The sequence below is a fragment of the Egretta garzetta genome, unplaced genomic scaffold (assembly GCF_000687185.1).
Source record: "Egretta garzetta isolate BGI_Z169 unplaced genomic scaffold, ASM68718v1 scaffold175, whole genome shotgun sequence".
NCBI lineage: Eukaryota > Metazoa > Chordata > Aves > Pelecaniformes > Ardeidae > Egretta > Egretta garzetta.
Window position 1 is genome coordinate 3,386,068 of NW_009259860.1, and position 15,358 is coordinate 3,401,425.

The 15,358-nt window shown below is 38.8% G+C and overlaps 1 protein-coding gene across 1 annotated transcript in view; it reads left to right on the forward strand.

Moving 5' to 3' along the window:
- Positions 1-15,358, forward strand: part of MPDZ (multiple PDZ domain crumbs cell polarity complex component) — a 93,072-nt gene that overhangs the window by 65,749 nt on the left and 11,965 nt on the right. Inside the window, exons 26-35 of the mRNA XM_009640050.2 lie at positions 5,282-5,444; positions 6,059-6,255; positions 8,344-8,435; positions 9,042-9,132; positions 9,479-9,559; positions 10,672-10,764; positions 10,856-10,930; positions 12,355-12,532; positions 14,721-14,866; positions 15,143-15,228. Coding sequence (XP_009638345.1) covers positions 5,282-5,444; positions 6,059-6,255; positions 8,344-8,435; positions 9,042-9,132; positions 9,479-9,559; positions 10,672-10,764; positions 10,856-10,930; positions 12,355-12,532; positions 14,721-14,866; positions 15,143-15,228 — 1,202 coding nt within the window. The remainder of the gene's footprint in view (positions 1-5,281; positions 5,445-6,058; positions 6,256-8,343; positions 8,436-9,041; positions 9,133-9,478; positions 9,560-10,671; positions 10,765-10,855; positions 10,931-12,354; positions 12,533-14,720; positions 14,867-15,142; positions 15,229-15,358) is intronic.

The window sequence follows — 15,358 nt, forward strand, 5'->3', positions numbered from 1 at the left end:
TAGGGAAACTGCCTGTTGACTTCGAGTGACTTGCCGGTGAAGAAATCTTGTTCACGCACAGCTCTACTTTCTCATTGCTGAAGATACTGTAGAACCAAGACATATGTAGTCTTACCAAATTACATTCCTTTTTATTTTGCAAAATAATATTTGAGAATAAACAATTAGGAATGCGTTTTCTATTTTCAGGAGAATTTAAAAACCAAAATGCTTTAAGAAAATTTTCAAACAGTGAGATATATCTGTATTAAATTACCGTGATAGGAATGTATTGTTTGATGCTGCAAACCTTTCACATTCCTTTCCACTTATTATGCTTATTTTCCAGCAGTGTTAAACTTACAGCCGTAAGACATTTAGGCAATTGCCAGATGGATACACCTAGTGTGGAAATTACTTTTAAGTATACATTGAACACTATTTCTGACATACTGTGCAAAATTTGAGCTGTCCCCTCTTTATTAAACAGGTTTTGATCTCAAAGTAGAGTACAGTAGAAAAGCTGCATAAGGAATATGTGGTCAAAATTACATCCTTTAATTTTTTCTAAATATGAAACCTAACAAAGATGTACCTTGTATTGTTTAAGGAGAAGGCCAGAGAATTTAGTTTCATTGAACTATAAATTTAGAAAACTATAGATGCATGCACACACACACAAAGTGATCTGTAAAAGTTATTATTAGATATGAAGTCTGTTTAGGAATGCCTAATATTACTAAACCTTCTCTTTTGCAAAATAATACAGTGAGTGTGTTACCACAAGGGTAAAACAAAATATGACAGTTAATCTGTGGTTTTCAAAACAAAGCTAAACCTATTGCATTATTACAAAGAATTGTGTTTATTCTAGTCCAGAAATCCACAATTTTTTAATTAACTATTGTGTAATAGTATTCCATGTGCTGAGGTGCTTGGAACAAAATTGTACAAATAGCACAGCAAGTAAATTTTCTGTTCATGCTGCTGAATTCTGCACTTCATGCAGTTTGTGGGCTAGAACAGGTATGAGGATCAGTGCTTTTCCTCTATGCTCTGCTAAACATAGCTGATGCAAACACAGGGCAAATACAGTTTTGCTTACCTTCGCGTGTCTGTAGCGAAGTGCAGGAAGCGGACCTTGTTTGGCTAGCACAGATTGCTAAGTAAATGTGTTTTGTTTCATGAGTCACAAAAGGTTAATTTAAAAATGGTTTTGCTTCATTTCTATTATGTTTTCTTTTAGAACGCTTCCCTGCCTTTCCCACAGCACAGTTTTTTCTGTAGGCCAGCTGTCTTCAGCAGCACTAACCCATTTGCTGATTCTTCTCAGTTCAACACTAACAAGGTTGGATGATGACACGCTGTCTGCTTTTGACTCACCAAACATGATGTGTGTGCTTCTTTGCCATTAGTGTCTCTCTGCATTTAAATTCTTTTATACCACTTTGGGTAAAATACTGTGCTGATGAGAGTGGAAATTCTGTGTAGTGGATTAAAAAGATACAGACACGCATGCACGCACAAAAGTTTTGAAGAAGTTAAAAAATGCCGGCTTCATTAATCATAACCACTAAACCTTACATAATCGGTGCTACTGAAGGAGTAGGTTCTCAGTTACAAAATCAGTCCCTGTGGTGTGTGTTAAAATATCTGAGTGTAACTCTCTCATCAGCATGAGGTGTTTGCTGCTGTGCACTTCATTTTCTTTTTATGTGGTTAGGACTTGCCAGCTTTGATATCTCTTTTTTCTTTTTGCATGAAAAAAAGCATTGGCGGCTTTTGTTCTATGATGCTGAAAATATTTTCCTTCTGCTTCTTGAAAATTCTTTTAATGCACCATGAACAGGATGCTGACATCTTTGGAAATATGAAAAAAGTTAGATTCTGTTTTTTGTGGTTAGTGCTTACTGCATGTTATTCATATTGGGAACCGAGTTAACCTCTAACACAGTAATAAATAAAGGCCTAATTCTTAAATGCATGCATTTCTGAATTAATAAAATAATTTCTAGCTGATTATGCATCTTGAGAGTGATTGTGCCCTTTGTCTGTTTTCCTGTGTTGTCAAATATATCGAATGTACAACGAATATTTATGATATGATGTGGTGTATAATTAATTAAATGTGTGGTTTTGAAATCTGTCTTTGCATTTGTTACAGTTTTGAGGAAAGGGAGTAGAAGCATAACATAAATGATGGCTTGTATTTTCTATATTCTCAGAAGTATTTCTGAAAAAAATTGAACATATTTTTAGAGAAATGTTTTTGCAATTTCTGCATAATTTCTTTTTTAACACTGAGATAAGAATGGCTTCTTTTCATCTCTGTCCACTTCTGCTGAGCTAAGGTTCATGTACAGTAAGAAACTTTGCTGTATCAGGGTCCTTAATAACCCCTTAAATACTTTTGTCCATTTATAAATGGAGTTAATAAAGTTGCTGTGGCTAGCAAAATGAATCCGTAATTGAAAACAAGTTACTCATTAATAATGCTATGTATTGCCAAAAGTGCTGTAACATGTGGATTGCTGTTTTCTGTTACTGTAGGAGGTATCGAATCCAATTAGGGTTACCTTCCGTTGTTCCCCAACTAACCCTTTTGCTCCCACACCATTCAAGGTTTGTCTTGATTCCAATGAGTGGGTCCTACCGTATGTGTGCTGTACGTTTGTACATGGCCTGTGATACCTTCCAGAGCACTGCTTCTTCCTCTGCCTGTGCCTCCTTTGTTGAAAGTGATACTGCTCCAAACTTGCTGCCATTTTTAACATTTGCTTGGCTGTGATCGGAGTAACCCTGGTAGCCAAATGGGTTCATGCACTGTATGATGCTTTGCATTTTAAATGAAATACTGTGCCGTGGCACACTGGAAGTATTTCATGAGTTAAAGCATTTTAGGTTTTTTGTGTGTGGCCCGATTCAGGGAGCAAAAGTCTTATGTGTGTGTAAACTGCGGGGGCCAGCTTCTGCTGCTGGTGGTACATGGATGGCTGGCAGAGTTCTGGAGGCGGGACATGGTCCCCTCCGCCCAAATAGCATTATGTCACCCTTTTTACCCTTCTCAGAAAGGACCCTTGCTTTTACTTTCATTGCAGCATTCTCTTAGAACATAGGACACATTCAGATTTGTGTACATGTGCACAGAGGTACAGAAGAAGCATTTTTTTTGTCAATCAGATTATGGTGGCTGTAGTTCATAAGTGCTGATCTGTCAGGATCTAGCTGCATATCCACACCTTATGGATCTTCCAGAGGTCCTTGACAGCAATTTTTGTTCTTTATTTTGGTCATGTTTTCTTGAATTTTGCAAAGTTCTTGGACACTGTCATTTACCAAGAGTACCACTAAAGTGATATGTTAATTTCGGTTTTAAAACACAGAGACTACTGTAAGGTCTGCTGATCTGGTCTGCTCTCATACTGTATTTCCTCATTTTTTCAGTATGTTATGTAGCTTTCTAGTTAAAACTCTAGGAATCACTCTGAAAAATTAGTGTTTCTAGAACTACTCTCCCCTTCACTTCTCCTTGAGGTAGAAGTCTGTCACCAACTTTTCTCCATGGAGATACATAAATTTTTGATTATGAAAAATCACTTTGGGTATTATTAAGTAGTGTTTCCACTCTACTCTGATTCTGATGGGTAACAGTGTCATTGCTAGAATTTTGCTGCTTCTGTTGAGGTTCGTGTCTGCCCTGTAACTATTAGCATGTTTTGGAGTATAATCTGCATAAACTGCAAATAATTCCTACAGCTCAGCAGGATGGCATTGTCTTAGGTTTGAAGCACAGATCAATGTGACTGATATAATGATATGGCATTTATATGACATTTTTATATAAATGATTGGCTTGGGTGCCATATTAAAGCTTCCCACACTTTTGACATTTAATGACTTGTTAGTTAAGCTCCTAGAACAAGTTCCTGAATGAAAGGAAAATCTTTTTCAAGCAGAAGCAGAATGAAGGAACGGAAATAGGGCATTTGCATTTTCATTAAATCTTTGGAGTGTACAGAGAGTGAAGGTAACTGCTTTTCCCTGAGCAATGGGACCTTCGTAAATCTCAGTATGACAAAAATTGGTAACTTTCTAGTTTTTTCAACACCTTCAATTTAAAGTGCATTGAAGTCTTCCAAGGTATATGTTGTTATCCAGTTCACTGTTGACTCCAGTGAAGAAATTGTCTCTGTTTGTGCCACCCAGAGACACCATCTGAGATACTGTGCTCAGACGTTTGCTAATGGAGGTGATGAGAGCTAAACTGTTGTGAACAGGGCAATGAAACTAGAGCAACACCTGAAAATCATAGTGTTGGAAAAATACTTGGTCTTCATCTAAAGATTTTGTTGTTTACATCAACAGCTGATCTGCCAAGTATCAAAGTCCCTTGGGCATTCATTAAGCTTCAGAATGATGATATTCAGACACGAGTTTCTTGCCTACGTGTTTACTCTGAGCAAGCCAAAATGATATAAATTAAAAACACCTAGCCAAATCCCTGATCAGAGTCCTCCTCAGGGAAACTAACTTGAATGGAAGCTTGCCAGATTGTGGATGTGGGTGTTTAACCATTATATTGCAGTAGTCGTGTGTTTATACTTTTTTGAATATGAATAGACCACATACATCAAGATTGAAAGTATTTTTCTCCTTTGTGATTTAAACTGTATCTTCCTTTGTTTGATCTTCCCTGTGCAACTTATAGGAAACCAGTAAATTAGACTGAAAAAATCCAATTACTGTGGATTTCTTCAGTTACTGTGTGTTTCTTTTTTTTTTTTTTTTTTAAATTGTCCTTTCAGTTAATACGCCAGTTATTTTTTTTTTTTCTGGAGGCATTTTTGAAAGCACCAGATTCTTTGTTTCCTATCCCTTTCCTCCTATTTGACTTCTGAAGCATATCATAGGAAGAAATTGTATGTGGATGCTTTTAAAAATAAAATGAAGTAGAAGTCTTTTACAATCATGGCCTTAAAAAAATCACTTGAGTCTTCTTAAGAGACTTTTTCTGAAACGTAAAGCGGCACATAAAACTTTACTGAATTGGGCTTTTACTGTGAGTTCTGTTTGCTTCCGAATATATTTTTGGAGTGATGTTATCTCTTACCTTGCCTGGTGTTTGTTTCTATCTTTGATCTCTTGCAGCCTTTCTGTGCTGTGTTATTCATTTAGAATTCCAGCTGCTTGGTATTTAAACTTCAAAGTCATAGTCATTGCCATTTTGACATTTTAGTATACTAGTTTACCCTATACAGGATCTGCATCTGCTTAGCCACTGCATTTTTCTTATTCTCCACAGGCATTCGGTCAGCCTGATGTAGAGCCAGAAAAGACTTCGCTTTGTAACTTGCCTCTGCCCCCTCCTTCAGCATTTTCAGGAATGAGCTGTGATGTTGCACAGTCATCTTCCAGCAGAGTCCCAGAGGATGTGGAGAAGGAGGATGAGTTCGGTTACAGCTGGAGTAAGTTCATCCTTTGTGATAATGTTTGAAATATTCAATGTTGAAATAGCACTGTAGCAGAAGATATGAGGGGTCCAGTTTAAACTACTTCATTCCTGTGTGCTTCGTGGTTTGGGTGTTAAGTGTTGATGTCAGCTTTCAGTTGTGCTTGGTCAGATGCACATGGCGAAATACAAAACTAATTTGTTCTTCTTCATTGCACTCCAATCTCTGTTTTTCCTCTGTGGTCCAGATTCACTGTTTCACATATAGGACTACTTGAAGAATTTCAGTGTACTCTAAGTAACCGATGGCAGTTGATGGATGTGATAGCTTCTGTTACCTAAAGGTGTTACTACAGGGAAGATCATTGCTTTTATGTATGAAAAGTCTTATTATAAGAGAAGTTTTAATGTTTTCCGAAGTTAGAAGGAAAACAAGGAGCTAGAAATGTTACTATAAATCACCTAAGGTTTAGCTTAAAAGAAAGTGTGGTGTACACTTAACATTTTCTCATCCAGTTTGGGATTCTTCTGTCGGATACTGCCCACTGGACAGTGATCTTGACTCTGTAGGTGACTTGTGACACTTTCTAATGTAAATCCAACCTCTGCTGCCCACACTTTTACATTTAGAAAAGATCATGCAGCGCTATGGAAATCTGCCGGGGGAGCTACATGCGATTGAGCTGGAAAAAGGAAGGACAGGTCTGGGACTTAGTCTTGCTGGTAACAAAGACCGATCCAGGATGAGTGTCTTTATAGTGGGAATTGATCCAAATGGAGCAGCTGGCAAAGATGGCAGGTTACAGATTGCAGATGAGTTACTAGAGGTGAGTTTTTTTGCAATTTATACTGAAACCCAAACATACTGACTTAAAATGCACTGAAATATTAGACTCTTACTGCAATATAGATGTTCTTCAGTGGACTTTGAAATCCCCAGGATATCCAAGTCGACATCACTGGGCTACCAGATTTTTATTCTGGTGTATGCCAAATAGTTGCAGCTGCAATTTTTTTTCCTGGTTGTAGTTGTAATAAGTAAAGGGTGTGTGTGTGTATTTAAAATAGATAAAAATGGGGGATGACAGCAATTTCTGGGTTGCGAAGATGTGTGGAAGAGCAGTTCACTGCAGACCATGGAAAATACTGAAGTCCTTTAGTCCATCTGTCTGTGAAGTGGTCCAGACTTTCTAATTACTTCTCTGTCTACTGGAAGTGTGATAGTACCAGAATATTTTTAAGCTGTGCAACATATAAAATGGAAATTAAATTGGGAAAACAGGAACAGATCAATTAGTATTATGGACTTTTATGTCGTGGCACATGGGACTGTTTTCTAATGGCTTTGTGGAGGGACCCAACCGCTGAACGTGCAGCTAACATTCCCAATGTGTATGTGAGCATAACACAGATTTTTATATTACCACAGTTCAGCTGATGATACTTGCAGACTTATCCTCTGCTATAGCTTTTCCCATTCTTTCTGATAGCAGTAGGTTGCATTACCTTCACAGAAATGCTTTGTGTAACTTCAAAACTGTATGTGGAGGTGTTTGAGGATGCACAGGGAGGGAATGGTGAGACTGAACAAAGCTTGAGGGAGACAACGAGAGAGTAAACGATGTAGGCTGGCATTTGCAGGCTGGGAGAGAAACTAAGAGATTTGTGGCACTGTGGACCTGGTCTCATGGAGGGTCCTGTTAGTTGCAGAGTCCAATGTTACCTGCTAGACAGTTCTCTTGAATCAGTTAAAGTGTCTGTTCTTAAAGCCTTGATGTTGCAGATGCTGACACATTGAAACACATCTGGCTGAGTCTGCTCTCATGCAATTCCTTGCTTACTGTCTGTGCTGTAAACCTGCAAACTGACACTCAGAGATTGTCTCAACCCCTTCTGAGAGGATACATCTGAGCTTGCTCCTTATGTTCCCAAGTAGCTGTCCATCAGCTGTGGCGGGCCATGCCCCGTCCCCCAGCTGATAGCCTGACCATGGTTCTTCCCAAGCCTGTGGCAAACACTGGAAGCAGTGGTGCATCTGGATTGCCAGCTCCAGTGTAAATGACAGGTCTCAGTATCTCTGTCACCATGCCTGGTGGCTGCAGCCTGTATGGGACCTGAGGGGTTGCTGTTGCGCTCAACCCTCAGTTCCGTGTCTTGCGTCTGTAGCTCACTGTGCGCTCTTCTCTGCTTCTGTTAGTACAATCTCGGTGTGTGTCACGTTACTTTCCCTATATGTAGGTCCAAGCTGTCCTTTTCCAGTCATTTCCCCTTTCCTAGAGTGGACTTGTGCACTGCAGTTGTCCATTTTCAAGAACTAATGCAGCTAATAAAATGTGAGCAAATAATGCCCTTATACTGCAAGTTCACACTGATACCTCCAGTCATACCTGAATCATAGGAGCTTCAAGGGGCTTCAGTAAGTCTGCTCTGCCACGTGAAGATAATGGTTGTCAGGTCAAATCTTCAGATTGTCAGTGCAGCAGTGTTCAGACTCCTGTGTATAAAAGTGCCTGACTCAGAGCTAAGATTTGATAAATAATAGCAGTCTCGTTGCTGGATATAAGCAATTCATTTATTTGTTGTGGTTAGAATTTCCCATGGCCCTGCTTTATCACCACATCAGTCATGAGGTGATCAGTGGCAAGTAGAAATAGATGATGTGCCAAGTAAACCCAGTATAGTTCGGAGAATGACATTTTTAGTACTGTGACAGTGTTAGTGTGAAATCAAAGTATAAGGAGTTTTCTACTGGAAGAAGGGAGTGAAAGCAGGAAACAATGTACTCTGTTATTTTAATACAATTTCTGCTTTAGTCAGTGATGTGGCATAATGGATTTTTTTAAGGCTTAAATATTAGTTTAAGTATAAGGGTATCAAAATATTTTGAGAAATAATTGCTACCTTCCTTTGTATAGATAAATGGGCAAATACTCTATGGAAGGACTCATCAGAATGCTTCCTCAATAATCAAATGTGCACCATCTAAAGTAAAAATAATCTTTATCAGGTAAGTTCTGGTTAAAGGTTTGGCTGAAAAGGTTTATTTTTAATATCACAGAATCACAGAATTGCAAGGGTTGGAAGGGACCTCGGGAGATCATCTAGTCCAACCCCCCTGCTGAAGCAGGTTCTCCTAGAGCATGTTACACAGGACTTTGTCCAGGCGGGCTTTGAATATCTCTAGAGAAGGAGACTCCACAACCCCCCATGGCAGCCTGTGCCAGTGCTCTGTCACCCTCAAAGTGAAGAAGTTTTTCCTCATATTCAACTGAAACCTCTTACGTTTCAGTTTGTACCCATTGCCCCTTGTCCTGTCGCTGGACACCACTGCAAAGAGTCTGGCTCCGTCCTCGTGACTTCCGCCCTTAAGATATTTGTATATGCTCAAGATCTGCACAGACTGTTTCTGTTTTATTTTAATTTTGGTAAGGTAGTTGTGCTTTTGAACCCAGATCTTAGTAGTTGTTAAATATGCCCTGAGTTTTCTGGTTTGGTATTTGCATTGTCAGTACCAGAAATAAAGTAAAAGAAAGAGCTAGACTTAAACTTGTTCTAAGAAATATGGTGCTGTATTACTCATGCTTACTACAATCTTTAACTGAATCTATTGTAGAAATAAAGATGCAGTAAATCAGATGGCTGTTTGTCCTGGAAAGTCAGTAGAGGCTGCACAGTGTACTTCAGGGACACTTCAACATCAAGAGGTAAAGTAAATTTTTGTTTTGCTCACTTGACTGAGATACTAACATTGTTTTGGTTAGAGGATTGGCCTGTCTGCTTAGCAAATAATACAAAAGAAAAAGAAATCCAAGGGGAAAACAAGTGAGAATTTAATAAAGCTGCCAAATTTAGTACAGCTGTGCTCAATTCTGTTTTCCTTTATGTTCATCTAAACTATGAAGTAAATCTACCATTCCCATGAATAAGTTTATAGCAGTTTAAATGAATCTAGAAAATGGTCAGACTCACTTTAAATGTTTGTACGCTACTTTATTTTGATGCAAAATGTTGAATATAGTTGCTCACAGTTATGTTTTCATTTTCTGTTAGATTGATATCAGTGCTGCAAACTCCAGTGCTTGTTCTGACTTGAGCTCATGTAAAAACATTCAGTATGTGGAACTCCCTAAGGTATGTGCTGAAAATTAAATTTACATTAGCCACATCTGTATTCACTAGCTTGCTTTTTTGTAATGGAGTCCCTCTCATGGCAAACAAACTTTGTCCGTTACCTACTGGAAGTCAGAATAGAGATTTCTAGAGTTCTTTTCTTCCCATTTGTGAATGGACCCCAAAGTTTTCCTGACATAATGACTGTCTTTGGCAACCTCATGAGTATCTTTAATTTCACAAAAGTTTGCTAATTGCTCTGTGTCTCTCAAAGAAAGTCACCTCTCTCCTATTTGCAAAACTTCTGGTAACCAGCTGCTGGTGGTGCTTCAGGTAAAATCGTTGCCCTAGTTGTTCAAAGTAAATGAATTAGCAGATTAGAAGCACCAGATCCCCCAAACAACATGCATATTTAGTGGAAATTGTGCAGCTGGGAGAAAATGGCCAGGTGTTCTGTAACTATGAAGCTGCCAAAGGAGGGTGGAAAAATTGCTGCTCTTGATTATTGACATGGAGAAGACAGTTGCATTCAGTGGACATAAAGATGGAGACTTGTGGGCTGTTGGTAAGTTTTTCTACTTGGAAGGTATCTAGCCTTCTGTTATTAACCAGGAGAGTATCTTATAGATGATGGTATCCGGATGATTTAATTCTAGGTGAAAGCATTGGGGAAATTTGACTCTGCCACAAACATTTACTAATTTCACAGGAAGAGCATACATTTTTCCATCCTCTGTGTTTTCCACTCCTGTGTGTATATTTTCTGTGGTTTCAGATAATGAATTTTAGCTATGTCATGAAGTTTTATTTACCTCAGTTCATAGTTCCCAAGTATTTTGTGTTTCTTACTCCTGTTTGTGAATTTAACAGCTGAATCACAATTGACCTTTTAGTTTCAAAGGAGTGTTTTTTGAATTTAGAAGTGTTTCAGATTTATCTTGGTAGCCAATATACTGCTTGTAGGCTGGCAAAATCTATTTCAGAAATAGATTAGTTTAAAACAAAAGTATTGATGCATTGTGAAAACCCAAACTTTTGTTATGTCTGCAGGCTTCACATAGTCTTCAGTGAATGTATTCTAATATTTTGAGAAACACAGTACCTAATGATTTGCTTTTTTCTGTTTGCCCCAGGATCAAGGAGGCTTGGGAATTGCCATTAGTGAAGAAGACACAATTAATGGGGTAGTTATTAAGAGCTTAACAGATCATGGTGCAGCAGCAAAGGTATGAAAACATTTAAAATCCAAATAGGGAATGAAAAATGTTTTTGAAGTAGCATCCAGCACTCATATTTTTAATTCTGTATTGTTTCCAGGATGGACGAATCAAAGTTGGAGATCAGATCCTGGCAGTGGATGATGAAATTGTTGTGGGGTATCCAGTCGAAAAGGTGCTTCTGAAGTGTCAGGAATGTCGCAAAATGCACACTACTTAATGTAGGAGTTGATTGTGTCTTAAACAAACCAGTGAGGTTTTCGTGACTGTACTGAGACTTCATTTTCAGAGCTGGCTGAAGAACCAAAGATGCTCAGGCATTTTCTGTTAAGCAAACTGCTGCAGAATAAGCTAAAACCTGAATTTAAAGCTCAGCTGCTGTTTTACATTAATATACCACATGAATTGTCTATCTGTGCTACAACTGTGGGGTTTCTTTTCCCTGTGGTTCAGATGTGATGACTGAGAGGCACTTAGTTGTGGGATAAAAGCCATGAACTGTCGCTCAGTAATGAGTCTTCATAGCTACTCCACTTTAAAAGTATTAGAACCAGTAAAATTAGCATGTGAGAATTTACGTAGGTGGGTTGCATCAGTGGTAAACCAGGTCATGAACTGTGCCTACGTGTGGGGAGCGTCTCTAATAGTGGCCTCATTATATTCTCCCTTTGGAGAAAACTATCTCCATTCCTAAATAACAGGATTTATTTCTAGCTTCTAGCTCTGCAAACTCAATTTTGGTTCTGTAATGAATCAAGGAGGGCTCTTTTCTAGCACCCTGCCTTGCTACCAAGAAGAGTGATTCTTCAGGCATGAGAAGATCACTTTCTGTTTGTTAAAGGGCAGTTAGGAGGGCATCCGTCTTATTCTTTGATGTGCTGCTATCTCTGAAGCAGTAAATGAGTAAGAGATAGTGAAGTCCTGTGCAGGGACGTAGGTAGGTTTTGGAAGAAGAGACAGAGATTGAGTAAGTAATTTCTGAAAATACTTCTAATTCTACTGAATGTAAAGTCTGGGGAGAATTTGGTGTCTTTTCTGTGAGATGGCAATTGATTTTGAAGGTTTTTCAGTATTTCCTTAAACTAGATTTTGCATTATACCGTGGTGTCCTTCTCTCCCTCCCATCGTTCAGGTAATATTTTCAGGTTTTCCTTCCACCTGTGCATCTGATTAAGGAGCTAGGATGGCAGTAGCACATTTATTTAAATTGGTAGATGTTTTGGCTTTGACTTCAGTGGGATCAGAACTGGGCTTCACCCAAGCGTTAGAAGACAATACTAGTTTTATGATTTTTCTAGTAATGGCTATAAATGTAGTATTTTGTCCAGAGAAGCCATTGAAAGACTGCCACATTCTTGTTGGTATAGTTTGGTGAAGTTTCATGGAAGCTACTTGATTAACGTCAGTCAGGTCTGGCCTACAGTTAATGCTATTGCTGTTTCTTATAAAAAATATCAGTATTTTTCCTTGTTCGTTACCAAGGAAACCTGTAGGATTGTGACTTGTAGCTCCAGTTTGCAGAACACTTCTGCTTTATTTTTGTTTTACAACTGAACAGTCCAGTTACACTCTTCACCAGCTTTTGTCTTTATTATTCAGTTTATTAGTCTCCTGAAGACATCCAAAACTATGGTGAGGCTTACTATCAACTCGGCAGAGACAGATAGCCTGACTGCAGCAGCAGTCCCTTCCAGCACTGCCCCAGCAGAGAGGAGGAATATGCAGCCGCCAACTACTGTCCCCTCTTCCAGCTCACCAGAACCAGAAGCAGTCAAAAGTAAGGATTTCCTTGTGTGTCTGTCTTCACTAGCATTGTGACATAAAAGTGAAGACCCAGCTTGTAATCAAGTTCACTCTTTTTATATGCAATCAGCTGTCTTCTGAGTTCTAGTACTTACGGATTACAGATCCATCTAAATAAAGCAGTGAGGCTCCACACTGGAGACCTAACGCTTGCCTTCCCACTGGCCTGCTGTAGAGGTAGGAGGATGGAGGGATTTCCTCCTCCCTTCCAAAGGCTGTGCAGCAGGTTCCTCTGTCATGGTTGTCTAGAACTAAGTGGGAGGCATTCCTTTAAATGAGGGAGACAAGTCATGTCATCTTCCCTAGAACAGAGGAATGGTTGAGACTGTCCTGCCATTTATGACTAGCCACATGCGACTCTCCCTCTTTAGAGTGCAACTGACTGATGATGGTTATTGGTTAAGTAACACACTACTAAGAAGTCACTAGTAACTTAATAGAGTAATGCGCACATTGCAGTTAACTTATATGTACGTCTCTGTAAGTATTACTAGCAGTAAGACACAATTACGCTACTATATAGAAATCTTAAGAAACATGCAGGAGACCTACTAGTTAATAAGTCTGTTGTCTTCCCTTCTGCATTTAGTTTTAGGGTAAAATCTATTGCTTTGTCCAAGTCTATCCCGTCCATCTTCACCCTGCCACACCAACTCTTAGGAATAAAGACCTGATGGAGATTTCAGCAGTGCTCCCTCCAGCATCCTGGGGATTTGTGATTGCAACTTGGCTTCACTACCATTTACAGGCATCCACAACCCAACTGGAAGATCTCTCTTATCTTGATTCTCCACCTGATTTTATAATTTGTTCCCCAGCTGTCTTTTTCCAAGGCCACCTTTTTGCTGCCCCTGCACCTTGTTTCCTGTGTGTAGAGTCCTTCCAAATAAGCAACACATCCCTAACTACTTTTTCCTTATTGGTCTGATTTCTACTACATCTCTACCCAACCTTGGTGTTTCCAGCAGTGCTATGTAGGCAATTTTTGGCCCAGTACTGATGCAGCTATCTAGATGAGGTCAGCCTTGCATACCAAGACTCCCAGTTCCTTGGTTCATGTATTTCATGTACACTTTATGCCTTCTGGACAGAATTATTATACTTAAGCCTTAACACTTAAGCATGAGCAGCTGCTCATCACACACACAGACTTGCAGAAAAGAGTAACCTGTTCTATACTTGCACAGAAGCTTTACCCTTAAAGTCTTAACTGCCCTCCTGGTTCCCTTCAGAGGCCAAGCCTCTTAGTTTTGAGGCTTACTGCTGCTGCGGGACCTATTACTCACACTAAACCTAAGTATTTGTCTAACCTAAATGAATATTTCTGAATAGTCAAGTCCCCTTGTTAGTTTCAGTTAAACTTCTTTTAAAGTGTCTCAGAATGATTCAGAAGCCTGTTTTTACTTTTTGGAAAAAACGTAATTTTGGTGTTTCTTCAAAGCACAAGGGACATCAGTGATAGAGGTAATCTGAACATCCCAGATGTCTCATTTTCTGATTCTTTCATTTAGTCGCTATACAATATCCCCTCTATTCTTACGGGTTTTTTTCTTTGAAGAATACAGAACTGACTAAAATACTGAAGGAAAGATCCATTTGTGATATACCAGAGATACTGACTTTACAGATAAATTGCTATGTAAGGATGCCATATATGTTTGCACTATGAGTAAATACATTCATACCGTGAAACTTACTGCTCCAAAAGCTGTGTCAATGGCCAATTAAAAGTTGTACTGGTGTAAAAAAGTTCTTTTTGAGGACCGCTAAATATAATGTGTATACAACCTTTGATTTGACCATGGATTGCTGGAGTTGTGAAGTACTACTATTTTTGATTAATACCTAACATTCTTTCTCATGATACAGATCTGAGTCTGTGATGGAATGTTTAATTAGATAGACCTTGACTTGGCCCATTGCAAAAGTGCAGGGCTGACATCCTTGAATCCGTGTATTTAAAGCATACTGTGTACTTCGTTTATTTACGATCTACATTGCATAGTTGCTGGTATAGATGATTAAATTAAATTCTATCCTAAATAGTATCTGTCCAGCTATTGCTGTAGAGTTGTCAATGAACTCTCAAAATGCTGGTTTAAGGTCATTTTTCTGATTTTGAGCCCTCTTACTGTAATCAGGATGTTTAATTGTTGTTTTAGATACAAGCAGATCTTCAACTCCAGCCACGTTAGCCTCTGACCCAGCTACTTGTCCCATCATTCCTGGATGTGAAACAACCATTGATATCTCCAAAGGGAGAACTGGCCTTGGTCTGAGCATTGTTGGAGGAGCAGACACTTTGCTGGTTGGTTGGAAAAATATGTGTGTCGCCCAAACAATAATTAAATTAAAGTGTCTAAAAGAAGATATTTTTTCTTTAAAGGAAAAAAAAAAAAGTAAAAAAGCACTTTTAAAAATAGAGGTGTAAATGGACTTCTTAAATATTTTGGTAATTTGTTCATCATAAAACTGACTTGTTTATCACTGATGAATTATAGTAGGAATTTTCAGTTGCTCTTGGTTCAAAATAGGAGCATGTTCTTTGAATATGCAGTTTGTTTTTTTTTTTATCTATCCACAGGGAGCAATCATTATCCATGAAGTATATGAAGAAGGAGCAGCATCTAAAGATGGGAGACTGTGGGCTGGGGATCAGATACTAGAGGTGTGGTGGGTTTTTTGGTCACTTTTGTTATCATTTGCAAGCTAGGCATCTTCTGTTTGTCTGCTGGAAAGTCCTGCACACTTTATCATTGTATGCTTTCATTGCAGGTGAATGGGATTTACCTCAGGAATG